Source organism: Propithecus coquereli, unplaced genomic scaffold (assembly GCF_000956105.1).
Source record: "Propithecus coquereli isolate 6110/MARCELLA unplaced genomic scaffold, Pcoq_1.0 Scaffold147, whole genome shotgun sequence".
NCBI classification, from domain to species: Eukaryota; Metazoa; Chordata; class Mammalia; order Primates; family Indriidae; genus Propithecus; species Propithecus coquereli.
Genome location: NW_012139080.1, coordinates 5,400,735 through 5,426,710, shown reverse-complemented (window position 1 = coordinate 5,426,710; position 25,976 = coordinate 5,400,735). Strand labels below are relative to the sequence as shown.

At 43.3% G+C, this 25,976-nt stretch overlaps 1 protein-coding gene across 1 annotated transcript in view; it reads right to left on the bottom strand.

The window, feature by feature from the left end:
• Positions 1-3,629: 3,629 nt before the first annotated feature.
• Positions 3,630-25,976, bottom strand: part of NTRK2 (neurotrophic tyrosine kinase, receptor, type 2) — a 353,532-nt gene continuing 331,185 nt past the window's right edge. The window contains exons 20-21 of the mRNA XM_012640056.1: positions 10,323-10,481; positions 3,630-9,412 (exon numbers count right to left, since the gene is read on the bottom strand). Of these exons, the coding sequence (XP_012495510.1) occupies positions 9,227-9,412; positions 10,323-10,481 (345 nt within the window). The 3' untranslated portion in view covers positions 3,630-9,226. The remainder of the gene's footprint in view (positions 9,413-10,322; positions 10,482-25,976) is intronic.

Sequence of the window (25,976 nt, the reverse complement as noted above, 5' to 3'; positions counted from 1 at the left end):
TGCCAAACTGGGCTTCCATTGTCAGCGCAGGTATTCCACTGGATTGTGATGGACAGTAAATAGAGATCCTTATCTTACTTCCTGGGTATCAGTGAACCTTCGGACCTGTGGGTTACCCTGGGAAAGGCACACTCAGTGATGCCTGAGATTGGTTTTGCTCTTGCAGAATGTGAGCCTGAGTCAGATATAGCCTGATCTAAAGGAAATGAAGCAAGTGACATTTTGCACAGTTGGGTTTGGTAGCTACAAATCCATATCTACTATAGAAGAAAAGGGGTGCGGTTGTCCTCCCAGAGGCTGTTATATTGTCTGTGTGCAACTGACTTTAAAATCAGTGTATATAGCATGATGTGTGTGTTTGTGTACAAGTTAAATCTTGCCTGTTCCCTAGAGGGGACCAACACGAACAGGGCCCATGTGAGAAGTGACTGTAGTAGTTAATTGGTATTTAAAATATTGCTATCAATACCAAAGGAAAAAAGGAATAAAAAGGATATTAGGTACTTTTGGTTTTTTTTTTTTTTTTTTGAGGAAATGACTGGTTGTGAAGACTGAGGATTAGAAGCACTCTACTGTACTTCAAGCAGGCACTGACATTCCTGCATAAAGGGGGCAGAAGAATGTGGCAAGTCCAGCTCTTTAATGCCAGGAGTGTGGCTTTCAGTCACCAGCTCTCCCTGGGTCCTCTGTTAGCCCTCCCTGTCAACTGATCTGAACAGGTGCTGGGCTGGTCCTGGCATTAGCACATCCTTGCATCTGCTTTTGAGTGTGATTCCATGCAAAGACAGGGAAGGGAAGTTCCTGGTCTACATAGTAGGCAGGTAATCTGGATAATAAATAGCATTGCTTGTTTGGAAGAATTTGGTCTGAACCTTGCTTTCATTGTAAAACACTACCTGTAGTGTAGATGGGGGATGGAGGATGGCACCTTTAGGCCTCATGTGGCTCTAAGCATGGGAGGCTACCAAAGAACTTCACATTAGGCAAAGGCCAACTTTGCAGAGACATTATTGTAAGAGAGGTGTTCCTAAATCCCAGTTCTAACATCACCCCTTTTCTAGCTCCAAAAGCCCTTCTTTAGGCAGCTCCCTCTACCGGCAGGCTCTCCCTCCTGCAGACTGCTGAGTGAAGGAGGATGGTTTAGCAGCCCTGGGCCCTAGGAAAGCACCAGAAAGACCTTGCTGGCAGCTTTGGCTTGATTTGGGTCTTCAGAGTGGCCAAATTCTTACCCTATCCCTAATGACCAAAGTCCTCCTGCCTCAGACCCCAGGTTCAATTTCCTAGAGACCACCTTGAACACCTCCTTGAACGTTGAATCTTGGCTTTAGCTGCTGCTGCTAACCTCATTCCTACAGAGCTGGGCCACTGATATGCTTCCTCCTGGTCTCTGCTTCCTTATGCCAGCCAGGTGCCTGCATTTCTGCCCATGGCCTAGAGCTGAGCCTCCACATTCTTCAATCTCATAGTTGCCTGAGGATTAAGTGAGTTAATATACAAAACTCCTCGGCAAATAGCAAGCATTATATTCATTGGTCAGTTTCTTTTGACTTAACTTTTTGATAAGTTTCTTAACTCTTAGTGCCTCAGTTTTCTTACCTGTAAACTGGGGATGGTAATAGTACCTACCTCCTAAGACAGATGTAAGGGTTGGCTGAATTAAAATACTGCAGTGCGTTGAGTAGTGGCTCCCAAAAAATATGCCCACCTCCTAATCCCCCAGAACCTGCGAATATTACCTTATATGGCCAAAGATATGATTAAGTTAAGGATCTTGGGAGAAGGAGTTTATCCCGGACTATCTGGGAGAGCCCTAAATGCAATCACATGTATTCTTACGAAATAGATACCCAGAGGAGAAGACACATAAAGAAGACCAGCAGGTGATGTGATCGGGGAGGCAGAGATTGGAATGATATAGCCACATGCTAAGGAATAGGAAGGAACAGATCCTCCCCTAGGGCCTCCAGAGGGATGCAGCTCTGCCAACATCCTACTTTCAGACTTCTGGTCTCCAGGACTGTGAGAGATGAAACTTCTGTTATCTTAAGCCACCTTTTTTACAGTAACTTGTTACAGCAGCCACCAGAAACTAATATGCATACCTACCACCCTGGTACAGAATAAGCATTCATTTTGTTAGTTGATTTAATCTAGAAGTAATTATGTCTATTTTAATGAGAAGCATTTTTCTCATCTAAGAAATTAGGCACCCCTGCATGGAAGGGGTGTTTGGAGGGGAAGGCTAGGTGGGATACACAGGAAAGCAGGTTAGGGCTCTGCAACACTTAAATTTAGCTTTGGAATTTGAATTGATACCATCGTAATTGTACCAATAATAGGATGATAATAGTTCAAATTGGGTTATGGGTGGCCAAGGCATTAGTGCCTAAACTTTCCTCCTTTAATCTACAGTTTCCGGGAGTGGGATATACACTTTGATCCCATGGGGACACATAATCCTAGTTGGATGTTTGGACAAATTGTTTCCCCCCTTGTACAGATTTGAATTCCCTGCTGAATTTTAACCTGATATATCTTTTTTAACTCAAGGAAAACACATATGTGCTACTGAGAAGAGGTGTTCAAGAGACAAAGTTTTTGAGGAGTTTGAGTTCTGGATGGTCCACTGCCAAACCCGACATTGCTGCACCTGTGTTGCCCAGATGCTGCTGGGCCTCTCTGAGGGTCTCGGAGAGGCCAGACCCTGGGAAATGCAACCGAAATACTGAGAAACGAGAGTGTGGGTGGACCTCTCTGACGGCGAGGAAGAGAGATCTACAGGACCCCTGCTGAGCCACCCCATTTTGTCCTCCCTCGCCACTACGATTTTAGAAACATGGCGCACAGAGAGCCTGAGAGAGTGGCACTTTTAATTCAGTTCCTTCTGCTCCCAGGTCATTCAGATCCTCAGAGCTGCCCAACCACAACGGGATGCCACAATACACATTTATTTCTCTTGGGAGGTTTCTTAAGTCTGATCTTCTAGAAACCACGATGATTCCATCTTTTTGCTCTGCGTTGTCCAACATGGTAGCCACTCATCACATACGGCTACTTAAATGTAAATTATTAAATAAAATTTCAAATTCTGTTCTTCAGTCACACTGGCCACATTTCAAGTGTCTACTAGCCACATGGGGTAGACGCTCTCACATTAGTGAGAGCAGATTGAGCATTTATATCACTGCGGAAAGTAAAGCAGTGATGTTCTAGTTATCCAAGACATAAGTTGAAAGTATCAGACTGATGGAGAAATCATCCAGGAAACTAGTATCTAAGGCCAGTTACTCTTGCTACCTTCCACTAGTGAACACTGCAGGCATCTTCAGTGACCATATCTAAAAATACATGCATTAGAGCTGGGTACGGTGGCATGCACCTGTAGTCCCGGCTACTCAGAAGACTGAGGCTGGAGGATTGCTTTAGCCCAGGAGTTTGAGGCTGTAGTGCACTATGATCACACCTGCGAATGCCACTGTGCTCCAGCCTGGGCAACACAGTGAGACTCTGTCTCTAGAAAACAAACAAACAACAAACAAAAAACCATAATACTACATTCATATAGAAAAAAGAGCACACCATGCTTTGTGGAAATTCTATACATTTTTAAGAAGTAATCATCATACCACTTTTAGTCTCTCTTTTGGAGGATGTTATTTATTGTAAGACATCATTTATATTAAATACACTGTAGTACAAGAGACTTTCCATGTCAGGTTGAGAGAAGCTGGTCACATGATTTACAAACAAAACTTTTTTTTTTTTTTTTTGAAACACTGTATTCAGGTGTCACTTTGAAATCAGCCAAGATGCAGTGGGTCTTAGTAAAGCAATGGACCTCAAAACAGATTGTAAAACAAGAACTGGTAAGTATTGGCACAGAGACGTCACATTAAAAGGAAAAGAAACCAGATGAAAAGATAGAGAGTTCCAAATACCAGGTCACTATTGAAGGGGAAATATATCTGCAGAGAGATATTGAAATGTGTGTGTATATGGCCCGGATATATACAAACATCTCTCCAGATACAGCAGCAAATGCAGAGTGTCCACATCTCCAGGCAGATTTGTAAGTCATAGGTAATGATCAAGGAACACAGGGAGCAATAGTTCACCATAATTTGGTCATTTGTCGAGGGATTACATATTTTAAAATCCACATTTAATTCAAAGACCTTGTATTTAAAACATTTCCAGCTGTTTTATACATTTTTTAAGCAATAGTAAGATATACAAGCTGCAAGATGTAGGCCTTTACATTACATTTCATTTTCTCCATTTTTTTTTTTTTCCTATTCAAACACGTGGCTACTAGCAGCTTTTTGTTATGCTTGCTCCAGTATGTTGAACATTCAGTCAACCTTCACTCAGGATCATTTTCATTAATGCATGGACCAAAGAAAGAAAATAAACATGGACCTGGCCTCGAACGCATAGACTGAAAAATGACATCCCCATCTTTTCCCATTTCATCTCCTGAGACATATGTTAAGATGGCAAAATAGTTGCTTGGTGGTGGTTGTGAAATTCACAGTGTTTTGCCTGCAACACATATACATACACATATATATTTTTTGCTTTGCTTTGTGTTTGTGATGAATGGAGCAAAAATAGATACATAAATAAATAAATACATAATTCAATAAATAAAGGTCAAAGGAAAAGAAGGGGGAGAAATGCAAAAACTAAGGATATTCCAGAACCTTTCATTTGAGCAGGAGTGATTCATTCCAGCCCTGACAACAAGAAAATACCCCTTCCTGCACTGTCATTTTAAACTATAAATCCCTCCCACCCCTAATTCTTTAGAATAATATTTGAAATTCATGTGCAAGCTATCACAACCTCAGAGTGTCCACATTCCAATTAAGCATTGTAAAGAATCGGCTTTAACTACTAACTAACTTAGACATTTGGGGAGTTGGGTCACTGGCCATTCCTCTCATGGGATTTTCTGTAACAGTGATATATGGCCAAACCAAAGGTCAACATTAAAAATAAAGGTCCTCAAACAGGAGAGGAAAAATAAAAACTAGGGAAGCAAAAGAATTGAAGGTATGTGTGTATATACAGTCATTTATTTGATTAGATATAATTTAACATTATTGGTGAAATAGACTGTCCAGTTTGCAAAAAGAAAGGTAAAATAAAGATAAAAATCCCATTCTGGACCAGGAAATCCTGTTGTCACGATGCTTTGCAAAGGACAGCATTCTCCACTCTTGGTTGGTACATTCATACTCGGATGTGGGAATCCCTAAGACTAGCTCATCTCGCCGTGGGGTCTTGGATTTCTCACTATTGGCCTTCGAGACACTGGGCTCCCAACATTCCAATTTACACCTTGAATGCTTAGACTCTGAACACAAGTGTAAGGGGATCACAGTGGGACGAGGACAAGGTGAGCATAACACAAATGCGCACAAAGACAAAACAAAAAATCCATTTTCCTTTCCTGGACCTTTATATAAAATGATCTAATTCGGTCCTCATTTTCCTTTGCAAGGAACCAGAGAAAGGATTCAGTGTGGTGGGATGGCTTTTATTCAGTTGTTTTGGGAAGCACATTATCTTAAATATGCCTTCCACCCATGCAGTACTGCACAGAGTTAAAAAGTGTGATGTAGTCCTACCCACATGGAGAATGGGAGCACTAACAGCAAGAGGACATTGCAAAGTTTTGGTTATTTAGCAGATTTTAAGCAAATTATTCATACTGCACCCTACTTATAATTATCTCTATTATTGTGTGCCTATAAATTTATACATAAACACACAAACACACTATGTATGTGCATTTGTATATGTATAAATCAAGTATTTATAACACATATATAAATACATGAAAATATCACAGGTAGCACTGATGTGAACACATGTATAATATGAATTCTGATATAATCTTTTATAGCATAGTTCAAAGTGTTTTCTAAATAAGCCTGATTATGACATTGGTTCAGTGTACAAGGATTTAGCTGAAGCTAAAAGCATGATTATATATCACAGTATCTCAGCTGCTTGTCAACTCATGTATTTCCTTTTATTCTTCTAACTTCACACCCTGCTTCGTGAATTTGTTAGCGTGCTTTCTCTCCTGAATGCTCGTTTCAATATTAGAGTTTCTAGTGGACAGAATCATGAAGTTCAGAGTCAGAGTACTTGGATTAAGTCCCAGTGGTGCCAGAAGCTAAGCTGGAGACTTCTAGCATGCATCTGAGCTTCTTTGAGTCTCAATTTCCTCACCTATAAAAAACAGGAATAATTTGCTAACATGTGTGAAAAGTGTTTGGAAAACTATTAAAAAATTTGTAAACGGAAATGATTGTCAGGCTGGGTCTGGGCTAGAGAGTCAGGTTTATCACTGCTACTGCTGTAGTTTTTAGCATCTTTGATGGTAGGCCATATTTGGTGACCATTACATTTTAGAATGAGGATGCTACTATTTTTCTAAAAATTAGACCATGAGAAAGGAAGTGTTGGAGGGACAGTGACAAGTATTTTAAGATATTCTGTGGCTCATTCAGCTACTTTAAAGCAATCAATATTCTTTCAATGCAAGACGTCTCTGAAGTCAGCACATACTCTTGAGACAACAGAGGAAACAATAATAATCAGTAATATAAGTAACTATAAAACTTTGCACTTGCATAGAACCTTTCAAGACCTTGAGGGACTTGTTGGAAGGTGTAAGGAGAATTTATTTTTTTTTTTTTTGCTTTCAGAGGAAAACGTACAACTGGAATGGAATGCTCCCATCTTCTCATCTGCCTTACACTGCACAGCCCTCCTTGCATTTGATCCCTTAAAGTAGTACCTCCTTTGCTCTCTTAAAATAAAATAATTGCAGCTTCTTCCCCCAGAGCAGCTGGCCGGACATGCACAGGTACCAAACCTGCGTAGGTTTTCAGGTCATCGCTGATGGAATTTAGAGAAGTGAGAATACAAATCTGCCCCTTCCTTCCTGCTTCACGGGGTTCCACAGTGTTTTAACAGTACCGTGGATCCTTAATAGGATATACACATGCACGTATATATCATTGAGATATGGCTTTCGTTAGATTATTATGTGTATTCTGGAGGGTTTTTTTTTCACTGCCAAAGAGAACAAACAACTCAAACCCCATCTCTCCTAGGCCAGCACAGAACTCAAAGGGACTGTAAGGTTCATATTGTCCAACCCCCTTGTTTGACCACAGATGCGACTGGATTTCCTTTTGTTCTCGGGTAATTTACATTTTTGGATTTTTGAAAACCGGCTTTCAATGCCTATAATGGAAAACAAAGTGTTCCAGTAATTAACGGGCACAAGCAAAACCTAAAACAGAGCTATTGCACCTTCAGAAACAAATATGAAATAACATGACCTAAGATGAATTAAAATCACTCCCTTTCAATCTGGCTCATGTTATAAAGATGTCAAGTTTAGCAAAATTCCCCTCACAGAGGGTAGCAAGTTTTCTTGAGGAACAGAAATATTTTTCTTCCTTGGTATATCTGACCATCCAAATAAGTGTAAATTTCTATATGAATTTACGCCCTCTTTTTGCAAAACCAATGACTATGCCCAGAAGCACACCTCCAATGCTCAGTCTGGGCACAGCCTCCCATTGGCATGCTGTGCCAAAATTTTATTTTGACTTTTTTAATGGAGTGAAGAAAACAAAAACAGCATACTGACAGTGCGGTACACTTGGAATGAAACCACTCTCCCAACCAGAGCCCAGAGCAAGGGACTTGGCCTGTGTACACTGAACATTAACGCATGTGATGTCTTCAGGGTGAGGTTTCCTCTCCCTCAGGGATTGATTCTGCCCTCCCCACAGTTCTGTGGGTTCCACGTGGATGAGGGTATCCACGTTTCAGGGTCCATATTCATTAAAACCCATCACCACCATACAAGGCAGAGACATTTATCCTCAGCTATGACTCCGTTAGCTTCCCCTAATTGTATAAGTCATACCTTTCATGGATCTGCTTTGCCTACCAGGGGCACTGTGTCTGGAGTGGTAGTTTCTGCACACAAGGTATTAATCCACGAAGACCATGCACAATTTTGCTTGCACAGTTAAAAGGACGGTGGGAGTAGAAGTTGGGGGTCAGAGGGAAGTGCTATCTGAAAAGTTCAATATAAGAGAAACTTGCCTCCAAATTTATAGCTTGTCCTATCTTTTCCAAGTTCTTGGCTTTCCCACCTGACCCTGAAATGATCTCTGGACACAAATCCACCTTGACTGAACTTGACAAAGGATCAGTGGATAACACTTGAAAAACAAACCAGTGCTATCGTTGCGACCTACAAAGTCAGGGCTGTGTCTAAGCGAATGATGTGCCATCTTGTGTCTCACGGAAGCCATCTTTTCTCTCTACTGCACGCTAGTATTTCTGGTGATGGGCAAAGAATAGTCCATGGCACAGAGTTCAACAGTCTTTTTACTCCTCAGAAAGGTCCTCAGGGGAAGGTGCCGAATACATTCCTCCCAGCTAACAGTCGCTGGGTTGTTCCTAAGTAGGGACTGATGCCAGCTGATCCCAATGGTTGTCTTTGTTCCTCCCATACAGCGGTTTATAATAAATCTTCTTTCTCTCTGGTTTTAATCTCCCATATATAAAGGCTTCCCAGATTGAACACAGTTTTCCTTTTCACACACGGGCTTAAGCCATCCAAAAACAATAAGAACAGTAATAATAATAAATAAATAGAAGTGAATCCATAGAAACTCTCGATGTCTGTACAGCAGAAGTGACAAAGTTTAAGTCAAATATTTGTTTTCCCTTTTTTTCATCCACATCAAAGGCAGGAATACAACAAGGCATTGTTAGTTGTGGTGGGCAAACCGAAGTGTCTGCTGATATAACAAATTAGGTTTGTTAAGGCCTTTGTCTATGCAGAGTTAATAGTAATGCGGAAGCCAGATTGATCGAAAAGAAAGGGCGCGAACTGTGAAGCAGGGAAGACCAAGAAAAGAAAAAGGAAAGAAAAAGAAAAGAAAGGAACAAACCAAGGGAGATGGAAAGAGAGAAAGAGATAATGCCAAAAAGAAGTCAATACTGCGTCTACGGATGGAGAAGTCCACGCGGCTTCCCTCCGAGAGCTTCTCGCCATCTCTGCTGTTAATACTGTCAGTGAAGGAGAGCAGCTCGGGGCTTCCAGCGGCAGTTAAAAGATGTTCATCCTCTCGGCCCGTCTGAGGAGTGCGTCGGGAAGGATCGGTCTGGGGGAAGGGCCCTAGCCTAGAATATCCAGGTAGACCGGAGATGCCTTGGCCAAGTTCTGAAGGAGGGTGTGGATGCCCTTGATGTTCTTCCTCATGTGGGGCTCCCGCTGCCAGCACCCCAGCATCAGCTCGTACACCTCCTGGGGGCAGGTGCGGGGCCGCTGCAGGACTCGGCCCTGAGTGATGCATTCTATCACCTGCATGGGGAGATCAAAGACAGGATGAGACGGGAGGAAAAGCAATGCCAAGCAAAGACATGTCAGAACAAAGAAGGGCAGAAGACAGGGCTTTTCACTGTTTATTTTTCTCAGAAGGAAGTGAGCAATTATTACATCGTTTAACCTCGATTGGTTTATATCAATGTGAATTCGATTGGATTATCTCCACTTTTCCAAGCCACTCTCATGTCACAAAACTGGTGGAGAAATAATTTATATGGAATGCTCCCAAACCTCACACCGGAACTCCCATGGGTTTTAGTTTTTACCGTCCTGAGATGGAACCCGAGTCCCTGTTGTGTTAAGGCGCTGACTGACCGGGCACCCCTCAGGCTACAGACATGAGCAGTCATACTGGATGATGGAATGGAGTAGAAAGACAGACATGGACCTCACTAGATGTGGGGTGCTTGACCAAGAAGCTGTGCCTCATATATAGACATATTTGCAAAAAGGTTAGAACAGGAAAACAAAATGCTTGCATTTTTCACTGAAAGTTAATGATCTAGTGAAACGTGTAAAAATGGAAGAAGCTTGAAACGTCATTGGAACAATACCAAAAACCTGTCTGGACCGTAGGGTGCTGGGATGCTACATCTGCTGTTAATTCATCACCTGAGCGGCAGGAGGTGGCTCTTCAGTGCCCTCACCAGAGGAGTGAGGCCAAATTGGCAAATACTGTGCCTTTCTTCCTCCAAAACTCTTAAATTCATGAGCGACTATACTTTGACCATGAAATTTAGATACATAGCAGGCTATCTGGGAAGTGCTGCCCCCAATGAAGCCACATAGGATCATGTCCTGACTTCCAGCCCTAAAGGAAACCCCCGCAGAGGCTGCCTCTGGAGTCTCAGCCAAGGCTGGGGTCTCGGCCAGGCCCACTGCACACCTCGTTGTTGGACAGCTGGTACCAGGGCTGTTTGCCGTAGGTGAAGATCTCCCACAACACGACCCCCAGGCTCCAGACGTCACTCTCCGTGGTGAACTTCCTGTACATGATGCTCTCTGGAGGCATCCATCGGATGGGAAGCATCGTGTGGCCACCGACCTGCAGGGAAAGGGATCAACAAGGAGGTGTCAGTCACCCCGGAACCAGGTGTGGAAGGGACGACTGTGGGGGGATGTTGTTTTCTTTCCTTTTTTGTACTTATTAATTTTAATTACTTATAATCATATAAGGAATGTATGATTTCTTCACAATCTCAAGCAACAGAGACAGAGGGCAAGGAATGATCAAAATAATTTTTTCATATTATTTGTGATTCTCTTTGTTTCAAAACCAGATAGGAGCAGAGATGGTGATTAGATGGATATTCATCTTGGACACAGACAAACACACACACACACACACACACACACACACACACACACACGTACTCTCTGGTAGGAGGATGGCTCAACCTTGTAAATAACAGGATAACTTTGATCAGGATGACAGGTAAGGGCTCTGCATCCAAAATGACCTGCCAGTGACTCTACTTCCTTGACAAAGTCAGAGCCTCTTTCTGCTTTCGGGTGTTAGGTGTGCACAGTGCTGATTCAGACCCCCTCACCACAATCCAGTAGTGGGCTGAGAAGTTTCTATTCCCATTTTCCAGATAAGGCAACTGAGGTTCAGGTTGCTTATAGACACAAAGAACTCAGGTTTCTGGACTCCAAGCTCAAGACTTTCATCTACTACAGAACACTGCTACTTATATTATTTACAGCAATAAATAAATACATTTTTTAAATGCCCATTTTAGTGAAAACACTGAGGTTGAGGCACCAGACGCCAATCGCATTAGCACAGGCAAAGAGAGTTTTCTTTGATAAAGTAAACTTGTTTTTGATTTCTTACTTCATGGAGGAAAGTTAGGAATTTCATTTTCAGGCTTGTAGCACATCAGGGCTGTGATTTTAAAGCCATGAACAGATTTCTGCACAGCTGCCCCATGGCTGGCAGCTCCTGTTTTTCATCCTGTGATCCCCAGCCTCTACCAGGCTACAGGACATGCCCGACACCTGGCAGCAGGTGGGCTTACACTACAGCGGGAGCTAGACCTCGAAGACAACTCTCAGCCCCTGTGTTTTTAGAGTAATGTCCCATAGAGTCTGTGCCCCATTCTAATTCTCAAAGTCCATTTATGATTCATTAAAGGAAGGAAATAACAGTGCCTGAAAAATGTGCCTCCACCCTGTAGCCCAAGGAGCTCAAGTGTCGGAGACGTCTAATGTGCTTGGTGATTTCCTTCTCTCTCAGCAGTGACAGGTCGTCTCTCATGGACCTGCCTGATATGTCTGAAGGTGGTGGCAACACTCACCCTCTGGGTTGATACTCAAACCACAGCCAGTGTGGCACAGGCACCGGCCAAGCAGAAAGGATGTGGACGGTAAATCCGCGCAGCCATCTCGGCACATTTATGGCCTGGTGAATACCCTCCCTGTTACAGCCCTGTGACTCTCGTGTGCCCAGGACTTCGGGAAAGGGAATCTGCTACTATACATGGAGGACCCAGTTTCCAGATGTTCAGCAGGACTCACAGTACAGAGGTGGAATGGCCCCACCAGGTCTGGGCAGCACACACGACAGCACCAAGAAGAGGACTGCTTTGTGGCCTTGCAGGGGCTACCACCCTGCAGGGCTGGGCACACTTCGCCTCTGTCTACGTGCCGGGAAAAGGCTGGGCACTTTGGCACATACATTTTCAAAGATTATTAATCCCTGGAATAACTTGGCCCCTGAGTTTTTAGAGTAATGCACCATAGAGTTTCTGTTCAATTCTAATTCTCGAAATCCACTTATGATTTATTAAAGGAAGGAAATAACAGTGCCTGAAAAATGTGCCTCCACCCCATAGCCCAAGGAGCTAAAGTGCCAGTCTCCTTGCCATTCTCTGAAAGCACCGTTGGTAGAGCTCCAGATAGTTTACAAGACATCTATACACAGTCCCATCTAATTTAACGAACACACCACAAAGGACCCAGGACTCTTGGTGGCATCTCTGGTCTGCAAATGACAAAATTGCTCTCAGCAGTTATGGGATCTTGCCTGAGGTGACACTTCGGCACATGGTGCAGATAGAACTAAGGTCTAACACACTGACTGCCACACTAGAAAAAAATTTTTTTCTTGGGGCCATGGTGTTTTATTAGGAAAATAGAATAAAAACTTCAAAAACAAAACAATCCTTTCTAATCTAATGAAAAATTTGTTACTGTTTTCTGCGCTTGAGTTATATGCAATTAAATTGTCAATGTTAATTGTAACCATAAAAACATCAACAAGTAGGATTTTCATGAACCAACTGCAGGGTTTGCCCAGGGGGCCACCCAACCCATAACATGCATGCTACAGCATGGCAGTGTGAGTTGCCTGTGCACCATGCAGCTCCCAAGGTAAAGAGACCTGTGAGTGGCCCCAGGCTCGAAACTAGCATGAGTTAAATACAACTCGCATGGTAGTTAATGTGCTAAACTTTCTAATAGACCATTTTCATCCACATAGCAAGCATTTACTGGGGACCTCCTAAGGTACAAAACAGCATTGCTCTAACTATCATGCAAAAATAAGGACAGGGTGGAATCAAAGGGAAAAATAATATCTTCCTCTAGGGACCTTATTCTTACATTGCCCATTTTAACCTTTTCCCCACCTTATAAAGAAGAGCTCATAACATCAGCACACCGTACTGCAGGGGTGCGACTAGCTCAGTTGTACATTTTGTTGTCACTATTTTTTCTCATGAGACAAAACACAACCCCAGTGGTCAAAGCGACTGAGAGAAGTGGGGGTCACGATGAACACTGGGACTTTGTCTTCTTGCTGTGCTGTCAGAGCTGTGTTATTTAAACATCCGTGGAAGGGAAGTATCTTGGACAACGAGTGGAAGTGTCTGCTAATCTTGCTGAAAGAAGTGTAGGGCTTAAGAGAGGCATTTTTCTTTGGGAAGGAATGGATAACTTCTTGCAAAGAGCCTTTCTGCAAGAGCTATTTGTAAGTGCGACACCTTGAATTTTACAGAAATTCTAAAAAATAAAAGGCCCAAAAGGGTAGGCAACTACATGGCTGGGAGGGTTTCAGTGTAAACTTAGGTGGAGTAAGAAGGCCAGGTTCTTAGTGAAAACGATATAATTATTTCTTTTATGGAAATATTGAAATTAGAATCCAGATTTATGATGAATGTATGATTGATGTGCGGGGGTAACAGAAGACATTGGTCTGTCGGGGTAACGAGAGGGCTGGGATATTATGACCCAACATGGTGTTCTTTTGAACATCAGTCCCTCAGAATGTTAAAAGCTAGCTCCCTCTAAAAAGTCCTACATCAAGTGTGTCAAATATACTATAACCTGTAACCCTCTTCACTTCTAGAAGATTCATAATGCCCTGAGCTTTATTAAAGTATCTGAAGAGTCTGGCAGGAAAGAAATGATTTAACTTTAACATGGTAAATTAAACTAATTTGAACGTATGTTTGTGGGAGAGAGAGAACCACCTCTATATGTCTCCTAGAACCAGACAGCTAAAAAACACACTTTGGGACTTGTTAATGTAGCAAGAGACCAGGTTTTCCATCTCCACCTGGGCATTTGCAGCTGCAATGCAGTGGGCGAGACCCAATTCATGATGTTAGACACTTTGGGTTCCATAGTGCACTTACTTGCCTGTTTCCTAGTTGAGTAATCTTGACTAGTTGCCAAACCTCTCTGTGCCCAAGTTTCTCCAACTATAACAGGTAGGGAACAATATATACCTCCCAAGATTGCCATGAGCAAATACTCAAGCAGACTTTTGTGAAAGTGCTTTATAAATTGTAACGTACTAAATGTTTCCAAGGTGTTGCTTCTTTCTCTGGGACCCTCACTATCTTACTTCCTCCATGGGAAGCAGCCATCCTGGAGACACTAAGGAGAAGAATCAACACAGGTGACTCTGCCATACTCCTCACTTGGCCATGACCAAGTGGCTTCTCTGACACCAGTGCCACTGTACCAGGTTCCCTGTCCTGTATGGCTAGTGGCCAAGAAAAAGCGCCTGTTTCCTTTAAAGGAGAGGGAAAATAAAGATTCACATTTTGATTTACATGTTTTCTCATCTGATCATTTATTTTCTGCTTATAGTCTCTTTGGGACAGATTTTGTTCCCTTTAATTCTTTCAAGAATGCCTTCTGAGATTTCACACGTGCTGTTATAAATAATGCTTTCCTTGTTCTGATGTCAAATGGGTGAGTGGTGGGACAATCTAATAAAAGTTCAGACAGGGTTCACAAGTTTTTCAAATCCGTTTAGAACATTTCTGAACGTTTCTTTTGCAGTCTTTTCTCAGGATTTTGGAGCATGTCACAAAAGTAGACCAAAAAAAGAGAGAGAGTTGCTGTTGTTACAAATTACTGTCACATTCTAGTCACAGCCACTTGATGGTTTTGGGGCCACACAAAACCACACAGTGTGCGGCAACAAACACAATGAGACATTTGTTTTGTATTGTGCTACTTTGGCAACCTGCCCTCATGCCCTTGCTTAAATGTTTGTAAGATGGAATGCCATCCCAAGTATGACACTGGGAGTGAGAGGCAGATTCTTGCTCTGCATGGCCTGATGTGCCGTGGTGCCTCAGAGGCTCTCCATCAACCAAGTTGGGTCAGGACCCACCAGATTGAACTGATGCAAGATGGGAATCCCAGTTAGCTAGAGAGTTGGCTTGGACTCACTATTTTATTTTCCTCAACCCAAGAGGCTGGGATTTCTAGTTCCTGCTATGCTATTTATTAACCAGCTTGGGCAAGTTCCCTTAGGTTTGGCCTATTTCTCTATTGGTAAAATGTGAAGGGTTAGGGCTGCTTGTGTTTATTTGCAGTATAAAACACTGTGGCTCTGTAATCACCCACCCCTACTGTGCCACCATAACCATCCATCAACACATCGTACCTCACTGTTTACAAAGAATTTCCACTCAATTATCTCCCTTGAACCCAACAGTTACTCTTTGGGGTAGACATTGGCTTGTCTAGATATTAGAAATAATGCCCCTAAAATTCAGACAGTTCAAGTAGCTTACCTGAAGCCACACACAAAACCTCTCTCCACTGGACATCCTGTATTCATTCCAATGGGTCACTCTACATTTCTGGCTTCTCCAGTCTCCAACACATGCTCTCTGTTCAGCCAGCAGGCTCAGTGTGGTGCCTCGCCCAGGGAGAACTTACTCAGGACTCTTGGCAAGTTTCATCTCCTTTCCTTTTTCCCTGATTCCTAAAGGTCTCCTAAAGGAAAGCTAAAGATCCACCTCTTCAGGGAACTCTCTCTCCCTGCTACAGCTCAGGGATCATCAAGTGCCCTTAGTGTAGCTCTGGAAACACAGCAAGCGTTCCCTTCCCTTGCTAATGGATCACAGTGCCTCAAGAGGCATGGCCACTGAGCAGTTGTGTCTGCTAGGGGATGAGAGTGTCAGTTAGTAAGCATACCATGTCCTCAAGTCGGTTTTTTGTGAGTGCTGCTATTTGAGGGAGAATTCTCAATGTGTTCTTTGGAAGGGATCAGTCTTCACTACTTTCCTGTCTGTCAATCATTTCTCTAAACTTTTGATAGAACCCAGCCTTAGATTAGATGAATGGAAACAGTCTCACTTGTTTGATGCTACAAATAAGAACCATTTAAAGAAATTCACAACTTCTCAAAATGCAACCAAATTTACCAGGGTTCACATGGAGTCTAAAGGCTCTCTAATAAGAAATCCCACTCCTTGGTTTGCTGTCTGTACAGCAGACAGGGGGTGTGCCCGTGGTGTAGACCTGGGACTATTCAGAGAATGGAGTCATAATGCGTGATACGAGGGAGTATTTTTCTAAAGATGGATACTAGGATCTCATCTCGTCTGAGGCTGGAGAAAATGGAGAGAGGGCTGGAGAAAATGGAGAGAGACTAAACAAGAAAGTTAAACCATGAAAAACAATAAAAGGACTGGATGCCCATCAGGGCTGCTAATCACTGCAACTTGGTTAAACCAGCAAAGCTAATCAGAATAATGTCTGAGGTCTGAGGTCAAAAAGAAATTCCATAGTGCCTAAAATAAATCAAGTTGAGAAAAATAATGGGTTCTGTTTTAAAAAATATCAAGAAAATAACTGTTCTTTTAGCTCTTAATGTTTATTGCTAGGGCACCTCATAATTTTGATAGTGACATGTATAGGATAATCTGGTTAAAAACAAAAATAACAACTGTGTTCTAGTTAAAATATCTGGGTCTTATCATCTTTTAAATCTACCTGTTTGAAAAGTATTTCAAGACAATAAATCCTGCAGAAAATACTAAAAAGCCCTTCGTGAAAATGACTTGCATAAGAAATCAATGATTTTATTATTTTTAAATCAAAGTAGACACATCTAATCAGTTCAACTACAGAAATTTATTTCTTACCCAAGAAATTCAAAATACACACTGTGGTCATTAGGTTGTAAATTGTGCGAATTTCAATTGTTTGTGGCTTACCAAACAATTTCTCTTTCTACATTGGGAAACTGGGATTTAGGGAAATTAGGGAGCTTGCTGAGCAAGTGTAAATATGAATCGTTGACCAAACAGTATTGAAGACAGTTCTCTACGCCATCACTCTTCATGCCTAGAATCTAGTTTCTTTCTCATGTTTTGTCGTTATTATTTGTTTGCTTGTTTTTCAAATACGCAAAGCATCCTTATCCACAGTACAAGTCAATGAGGAGCGCATAGTTCCTCCTCCAGGGTACCGGGAGATGAGAGAGGAGGTGACGAGCCTAGCTCTCCCCTTTCTGTTGGGCATCCCGTAAAATGCATCCATCATTCCCCTTGTGTCCTGGTCACCTTCTCTTCTCCTACTGTATCCATTCTTCTCAATATTGCTCACCCTGTCCATTCCTATGTCCCTCTTTCTTCAAATCTCACCTGTCCAGTCCCAGTTCAAACACCAATGTTGCATTTAGTCTTGCCCAATTCGCCTCTTATTTCCCCAAATGATCATGTTTATCTGCACAGCTCCCTCTCCCTCCCTCCGGAGTCTCCCTTCTGTGTTTGTGAGAGGCACACTGGTAGGCAGGAGTTTTTCCACAGACCCAAAACAAATGCCTAGCTGGCTCTGAAACTGCTGGTGATTTAGAGGAGAGTAATGCTAATCTGGGACCTTCTAAACTCAACTAGCAAAGACCAATGATGCCTGGGAGGCCACTTTCAGCTTGTGGTATTTACTTAGTGAATGACAGATAACTTGTTTGGAAGCCAAACATTTTACTCCCTTAGAAACATGCAGGCCAAAGGGCAGGCCCCATTAAGAGATGATTAGTTGTCAGAGGCTTTTGCTGGCATTAAATATTGAAGGGGCTCCTAGACCTCCTCATCACACCCTACGCTCCATCGCTTTGTTTCAGCAGTTTCTCCTGACCTGTTCCTTAAAAATTCATGAAAGCTGTAAACTTTAAGGAATAGCTGGACCTTATTTACTTATTTATTATGTGTTGCATCTGTAATAGAAGGCTAAAAACAAGAGAGAGAAACAACATCCACAAAACCTTCCCCTTTGGGAAGCCCCTGGAACCATCGTGGTCAGACTGTGGGTACTCTGTGACCACATCCAGGAAGATGCAAATTCTCCAATTATGAAGAGTGATAGGTTGCATCCGGGCACGTGGCTACAGAACCACAGGGATACTTCATGGGAAGCAGTTCAGCGCTTTCTGCCTTGCCTCTGACTCCCGAATGAATGCAGCTGGGGGTAGTGGGTCAGGAGGAGAGAGAGCTGGTGCCAGCCTTGGTACCCTCTCGCCTACACTGGGGATTCATTATACTACCCTTGAAATGGCTGTTATTTGCAGCCTAGAATATCTTTCATTGTCTTCTATCATTTACAGTAACAATCTGATTGCAGTCATAAGGGTAATAACTTAGTAACTTTAAGGCCAGGTATTTTTGGACTGGTCAAAGAGAGGGTGTGTTGGGCCTTATTGCTAACAATATTTTTGCAAATATTTTTTCATCATTAAATCTCTTTCATGCTAGAACAAGGCAAATTATCATCTGTTTTGAAGGGGGAGATCACACAGCTGTCACCACTCTCTCCTGTCATTTGGATTCTAGATAAGCAGAGAAGACAAATTCGATACAAAATGTCCATTGAAATTTGATTTCATTTTTATTCTACTGAAAAAAAATAATAATAAATATAGAAATAACAATAATAATAATATCTCATGTTTGTCTAGCACTTTTTGCTTGGTCATAGCATTTCCGCATTTGTTCTCTCTATAAGAATTGTACCTACCTCAAAATATTGTTGCGAAGATCAAATGAGTTGATATTAGAAATGCTCTTAGAAAGAAGCCAGACTTGCAAGGCTTAGGTGATGCCATTTATATGATAATCTTGAAAAGGCAAAACTAGAGGTCTAGAAAACCTATGGTTGCCCAGTGCTGGGAGTAGAGAAGGGCAAGTTAGCTCTAACAAGGCATCAGGGAATTTGAGGGCTGATGGAAATGTTCTGTGTCTTGGTTGTGGTTGCAGTTAAAGAACTGTGTTTGCCAAAATTCATAGAACTGTGCACTAAAAGAGGTAAATTCCACTATATGTGTGTATATCGTATCTATTTCTATATCTCCATTTATATATATGTAATATACCTCAATGAACTTTCCTTAAAAATAAACAAATAAAGCTCTTGCAAATATTAAATATGTAATAAATATTAACTGTTGTTGCTATTCTCCATATTTTATTCTCCACTAATCCTGTGGGGTAGGTCACACATGTTCTTTATTTCAACTTAAGAGATGAGGAATCTCTGGTCCCAGGAGGTAAAGTGATGGATCCAAGACTGTCTGGCTTGGCACTCTTCCTATTTTACCTCAAATCTGACAAGGAGCCAGAGGCAGGGATGGGAAAGGGTCTCTGTCTTAGTCTGCTTGGGCTGTCAAAACAAACCACCACAGACTGGGTGGCTTAAACAACAGAAACTTATTCTCTCACAGTTCCAGAGGCTAGAAGCCCAAGATCAAGGTTCTGGCCAATTAGGTTTCTGGTGAGGTCTCTCTTCCTGGCCAGTAGATGGTTGCCTTCTTGGTGTGTAGTCACACAGAGGGGAGAGAGAGAGAGAGAGAGAGAGAGAGAGAGAGAAAGAGAGCTCTCGGATGTCTCTTTGGATCAGGGCCCTGCTCTTTTGACATCATTTAACCTTAATACTTCCTGAGAGTCCCCATCTCCAAATACAGTCACACCGGGTTTAGGGCTTCGACATAAGAATTTTGCGGGAACACAAATATTCCTAACAGTCTCCTTGCTAATGCTCCCCTTCTAATTCTAGTGCAGTCCAGGGGAGCAAGAACAGCTCTGAACAGTAGAAGGAGGGCAATTCTGGTCCAGAGTCCACATCAGTGTCCCTTTGTCAGATCTTCATATTCCTAAGTGAGGCCCACTCCCACTGCTCCCTTCCCTTCCTGGGTAGCTCTTGACGGTTCGCTATTACTAATTGTGGCACCTAGCAAGTCGCCTAAACCGGCTGTCCCCAGATGCAGTTCATTTCCAGTGCAAACCTCAGAGCAATCTCTATCCCCCCAACCCCTTCCCAATTTCCCTGGGGGGAAACTAAGGGAGGGTGAGGAGACCTGGAAACTCCCTGGTGAGGTGTATGAAAGCAGAATGGCTTCCTGGACTCCACGTCGCCTCATTTCTCCCTTGTGGGTCCTACTGTGCTGTGACCTAGGGAAGTCACCCTGCTCGTGCACACAATTTAAAGACCCTCGGTCTTAGAAGTGATCGTAGGTTCATCTTATTTTACATTTGGCTCTACTCAGGAGCAAATAGGTCTCCTCTCTCAGTAAAGCATAAATAAAACCAGAATCACACGGATGTTTAAGAATTACATTTGGATCTGGAAACAAGAATTCTTCATTTTAAGAATAAAGTGGAATTAAACAGTAAGAACATGCTCTCCTCCTCCCACGAAGCTCCCCCCAGTAACTCCTATTAACCTTGATGGGGGGTTTCCCAGTGGATCAGTGGGAGGACGAAGCCTTTAGAAAGCACTAACACACCGTGCTGCCTGGCATGTGATTATTGTGCTTATATTTCACTCAGCAACGGGAAGTTGTATATTCCAGTGACATATATTTCATCAAGCTGCCATTTTTAAATGTTCAATGTTACTGAGCTTTTTATGGGTTCCTGAGCATTATGGTTTTTAACCCAAGAGACCATCTGACTTTTAGCATTTGAGACCAAAGTATCACGCCCTTTCATGGTGAAAAGCCACAGGGACTGCCGCAGTACTGAGAAAAGGCAAGCAGGAAGGCAGGAGCAATATATATTCGTGTCACTGTTCTACATAAAGATGATTGCATTATGTGGGTTTAGTACCAAAATTCCAATGTAAAATTGTTTCTAAGGAAATTACTCAGGCTTATATTCCAAGTAGCTTTTAGAAAAGGAAGAATGCAGTGATTCGTCAACAGAGGAGGAAAGAAAAAAGGAAAAAACATCTCTGTGTTAGAAAGAGCATTCTCCATATCAGCTGTGATTACTGTGATTACTGCTGCCCGGGTGCATCGTGTCCAGTAAGTGGAGAGATCAGCTGTGCCACCACTAACCCCGGTTTATTAGTTAACACTGAAGACTCTGCCAGAATCCACATTTCATCATTAACCAGAGAGGAGGACTTAATGCATCAGAGCCAGTTAAAAATGAATAAGGTCCTCTTTCCTCCCAGCTGTCTAAGTTCATTCTGATACAGAAACTGACGTCTGTGTCCACGTGAGCGTAACAATAACAGAGCTGCTTTCTCCAGGGAGCTCTAAATGCCAACCTGGCATTATTATGGTCTTTTTTTCTGCTATCCCTGTGACATATGTAATGCATAGCAATTGTGACCTGGGTCATAAAGGACATCATGAGTTCTAAGGGTGATTGTGGGAGTTAAGAAATACTATAGTAAGAGTAACTCTCAATTACTGGGCACCTACTCTGTGTGTCATGCTCTGAGCTGAAGACATGACCTACATTCAAAACTCATTTTTTGTACCTCCTTACATAGACCTACAGATAAAATATACCCATGGAAAGTGCACCCGTTACAAGAAGCAGCTGTTTTGCAATTTCGAAACTGGAACTCAGTTTCTGACCAGCTGCTTTTCTGTACAGTGGTGAACAGTGGAACTCAGTGTTGTGCAAAACTGGTGCAGCATAGCCCTGTGCTTCTCGAATCTTTCCACCAAAGCAGCCGATGCTGCAGAAAGAAGTAAAAGGTTGAGGAGGTGGAGAGTAATTGGGACCTAGCCTAGGTGTTTACAGAAAGTGTGGAATTTCTTTAAAGTCTTATATTTCATCTTTAACATCTGATATAAAAGTTGCATTAGACTTCCTAGTGCACTATGAAAAGTAATGTTTTGTCCCCAAGTCATTTATTAAAATTGACGCTTTAGAACCATGGGCCATGTTTATTTTGCCGTTTCATAAGTCTCTGGTCCAGAGACACCAAATTGTGCCCAAAAGCACTGGTAGCAGAAGCGTATGGGCTTTGCAGTCCACAGACCTTGTTTCCTATTCTAGCTCTGCCACATACTAACTAGCTGAACATAAATCAATTACTTAATGTCTTAGAGTCTCTATATTGCATCTAAAAAGGAATAAAACCTATAAGCCTAAATAAAGCCTATGAACTTTCCCAACAGGCTAGAAGGGTGGTGCTCCCCTTGGAGAACAGCCGTGTGGCTGGGACTTAAGCAAAAGGAAACATTCAGGCAATGCCCTGGAATAACAGCAAAAGCTCTGTCCCAGGATTTTATACCTTCCTGCCCCACCACACAAGCCTCGGGGGCATCCTTCACGCTGCACTCCATGTCAGTGCTCTTCCTCCTCCTGGAATCTGCAACAAGGTGACCTACGGTGGAAGCCTGGGGCCACCTGTGCTTACGACAACTCTCCACGTGGCTTTGGGCAACGTGATGCCACCCTCTAAGCCACAGGTTTTCATTTATAGAATGGGGGACGATGATACTCATTGCATCTTACCTGCAAGGCTCAAGTGAAGTAGCTGACGTAAAGTATGGCTTAAGTGGTAACTCCCAATCCACATGTAATATATCACTACTCTCGCTTCTTTTTGCCTATCTTTATTTCAGTACATTTCAACACGTGTGTATTTAGTTAGTACCATGTGCACTGTGGGGAAATAAAGTTGAATGAGATACAGCCTTGCCCTCCAGAGCGTGTTCTATGACCACAATGCAAGACAGAGCATGGATGCTGGAGTGGGAATGTCAATGAATGGTGTGTCCCACCACTGATACAGGGCAGCCCGCTCCTTAACCTAGTGATGCTTTCAGCTCCCTTACACTAAGGGTTGAGAATAGGACACCCAAACGTTTGTCAGGATGTCCAGAGGATCACATGGAGGGAGAGTAGGAAAACTAGCTCGTGGGAAATAGCAGGAGAGAAGGTTTTTCAAAGAAGATATTCCCTGTCCCCTGTTGCAAGGTGTCGATTCCTCACCAAAGTTTCCTGAGAAGAAGGGGTTGGCTGCGTGCCCTCAGAGGCTGCTGTGCTGATTTTGTGTTTAGCCATGTGGCTAATGTTTAACATCTTGCCACCATTTGTTGCAGGCCTACCATGTGCTAGGCACAACCGAGAACTTTACATGTATTATCTCATGAGCCGGCGAATCATGGGCCGAGCCAACGCAGGGATGAAGAGGCCACATCGGTGAGGTGCCACTGCCTGCTACTGCACGTAACAGAGACATTGGCCTAACCGTAAGCGGGGGTCACCTTTCCACCAGCTACAGTCCTGAAGTACGCAGTTGAGGGCTGGGGGAATTCTCTGAGGTGTGTTTCCAAGGACATCATCCTTCCAAAGACATCTCAAGCCTGTCTACTTCTTTCCACCTCCATTTTGATAGATGCTGCAGTTCCGTCACCTCCCCGCCACTGCAATCACCTCTCCCATGTCCCTTCCTACCTTTCTCCAACGCACTGTCCATGCAATAGCCAGAGCAATAGTCTTCAAATATTAATTGTATCACATCATTTGTTTTTCTGCCACAAACTCCTCAATGACTTCCCATTGCCCTTAGGATCAAATTAAAAGTTGTTGCAATGGCTGGAGCCAGCGCCCTGCCTTACCTGAGTGCCTTCTTCTCCGCCTCCTCTCCTGCTGTCCTGCCCTTTCCTTGCTGTTTTGCTGTCCCAAGCATTTTGATCTTCCCTCTGTTTCCTAAATGCCCTTAGCTCTTTCTCAGCTTGGGTCCTTCAAACACCCTGCTCCTCCGTTTTTACCTGGCTAACTTCTCGTCCAACAGGACTTACCTTCAATGCCACGTTCTTAACATCAGAAGTGGGTTCCCCTGTTGGGTAGCGTGGCAGCACTTTCCACTCAGGATGTGGTTGCGTGTGTGCTTACATGTTTGCTGCTTCCCTGCACGTCTGGACTACAGGCTTCACGAGGGGAAGAACAGCCCAGCACTATTTGTCACAGGAATGGGTTGCATCTCGTTCCCTCAGGCAATGGTCTCAGCGGATAGAAAATACCATATGAAATAAATGTGGAAGGAGAACAGGGGCTAAAGCCAAAAAGGCAGTGTCCTGTAAGCCCTAGTGGGGCTGCCGGCTCTGACCCCTTGGTGCCCAGAGGGGCGTCCAGAGTGTGAAAATGAAGAAACGGACAGCAGCCACGCTGCTTTAGAGAGGGACACCCATGTCCAAGTTAAACTGTAGAGAAGGAAACAGGTGTATGTTGTACACAGGGTAATGAACACATGGGATAAATTACCAAGGAAAGCCACTGGAGGCAACGATTAATGAGCTAAAGTGACTGACACCTCTGCAGAGGAGAGGGTGCCAGGGTGCCGGGAGAGGCCAGCAAGAACGGGACACTGGGTGCCCAATCCCAAGGGGTCCTTCTCTTTGTTCCTCCTGTGGCATATCCCGTTGGCCACTCCGTGAAGCATCTGACTCTAGCCCCATCAGAATCTCCGCGTGGGAGGGTCTTGGAGAGGCTGTCTGGCGTGGAGGTAAGAGTGGCTCATCTTGAAGCTGCCTTGGCACAGCCCCACGTCTGCTTAGCCATGATGGCTGGAGAGGTCATGGGGGCAGGTGGAGACTAATGATAGGAGGTCTAATGTCCCCAGGCCAGCCCCCAGCAGTACCACTGCTCCTACAGGAGATCTCTCCCCAGTCTGCCCCACCACCATAGCTCCACAGCCTTAAGTCAGACCAGAGTGCTGCAGAGTAACTCAAGCCTGGAGATGTCAAACTAGAGGCAAACTCCCTCTCTCTCAAAGGACTGTCCGTTTCCACCACAGCAGACAACAGGAAAAACTATTATAGTATGTTTAGGATTCTTAAACCCTTATTGCACAGAGTATAAATTGCTTTTTTAAATCACCGGGTTGATAATCATTTGTTTGTTTTGGTAAAATTCACTCATTCGGCAAAAATATATTGAGCTACCTACTGGGTGTGGAGCACCAGGGCACCAGGGACAAGCAAGTGAATAAGCTCCGTATCCTCATGGAGCACGCATTTCAGTGGGAGACACAGACTGTATGTAAATAAACAAATACCTAAGCATGATAATGGCAGGAGGTGATAAATACAGTGAAAAAATAATAGAGTGAGCAGCTGCCAAGGATAGACAGGTGGTGCTATTTCGGATAGGAAGGAAGGTCAAGAAAAGCTTTTCTGAGTAGGTAGTATCTAATGACGCTGAAGAACAAGACACGCAAACACAGGGAGGAAGTGCATTACAGCATCAGGGTCAGCAGGTGCAAAGGCCCTAGGGTAGGAACGACCTCCATGTGTTTGAACAGCAAGGAGGCCAGTGTCACTCAGGGGGTGGGGCGTCACTGGTAGGGCGTTAAGGAATGGGCATAGCTGCACGGGGTGTGTGTCTATGGCTATATATCTGTATCTATATCTATATTTATATTTTTACCTCTATATCTAAATAATTTGCTATGCCCAGACAGTATTTTAAGGTAAGATACTTAATATTATGGGGTTTTCCAACAAACACATAGTCTATGATCCAGTTATCATTACCATTTACTAAGTAGGGAAACTAAGACATAGAAACCCAAGACCATGGTCAGAATCAGGGTCGCAGACGGCAATGTAAGGCAGGTGTTTCAAATCCACTAACCTTGCCTCTGTCTCTCTGATTTCTGCCTGTCATTTTGCATTGTTTCCCCAAGCCCACCTGGTGGCAAGACCAGCTATGTGAGCCAGTTAAAGCAATCATCAATCACTTTTTTCCGAGTTCTGTTCAGCAGGAACTCCCTTTCTCTCTCTGATCCAGAGAATTCGACAATGACATCATTGCAGTGCATCAATCGCCAGTGCTTCTTTGGCAGGAAGTGACAGGCTCTAGGAAACAGAGTGGGTCTGACTGCACGGGTTTCCCCCTCCCAGCAACTGGAGGCAGCGGAGAGATCCTATTACTACTACTCCCTTCAGTAGCACACAGGCAGTATCGTGTTTCTCAGAGCCATAATCCTGAGGATGCTTAGTTATAGCCCCCCTTGAGACATTAGCTTTAAGATTTATGCAAAT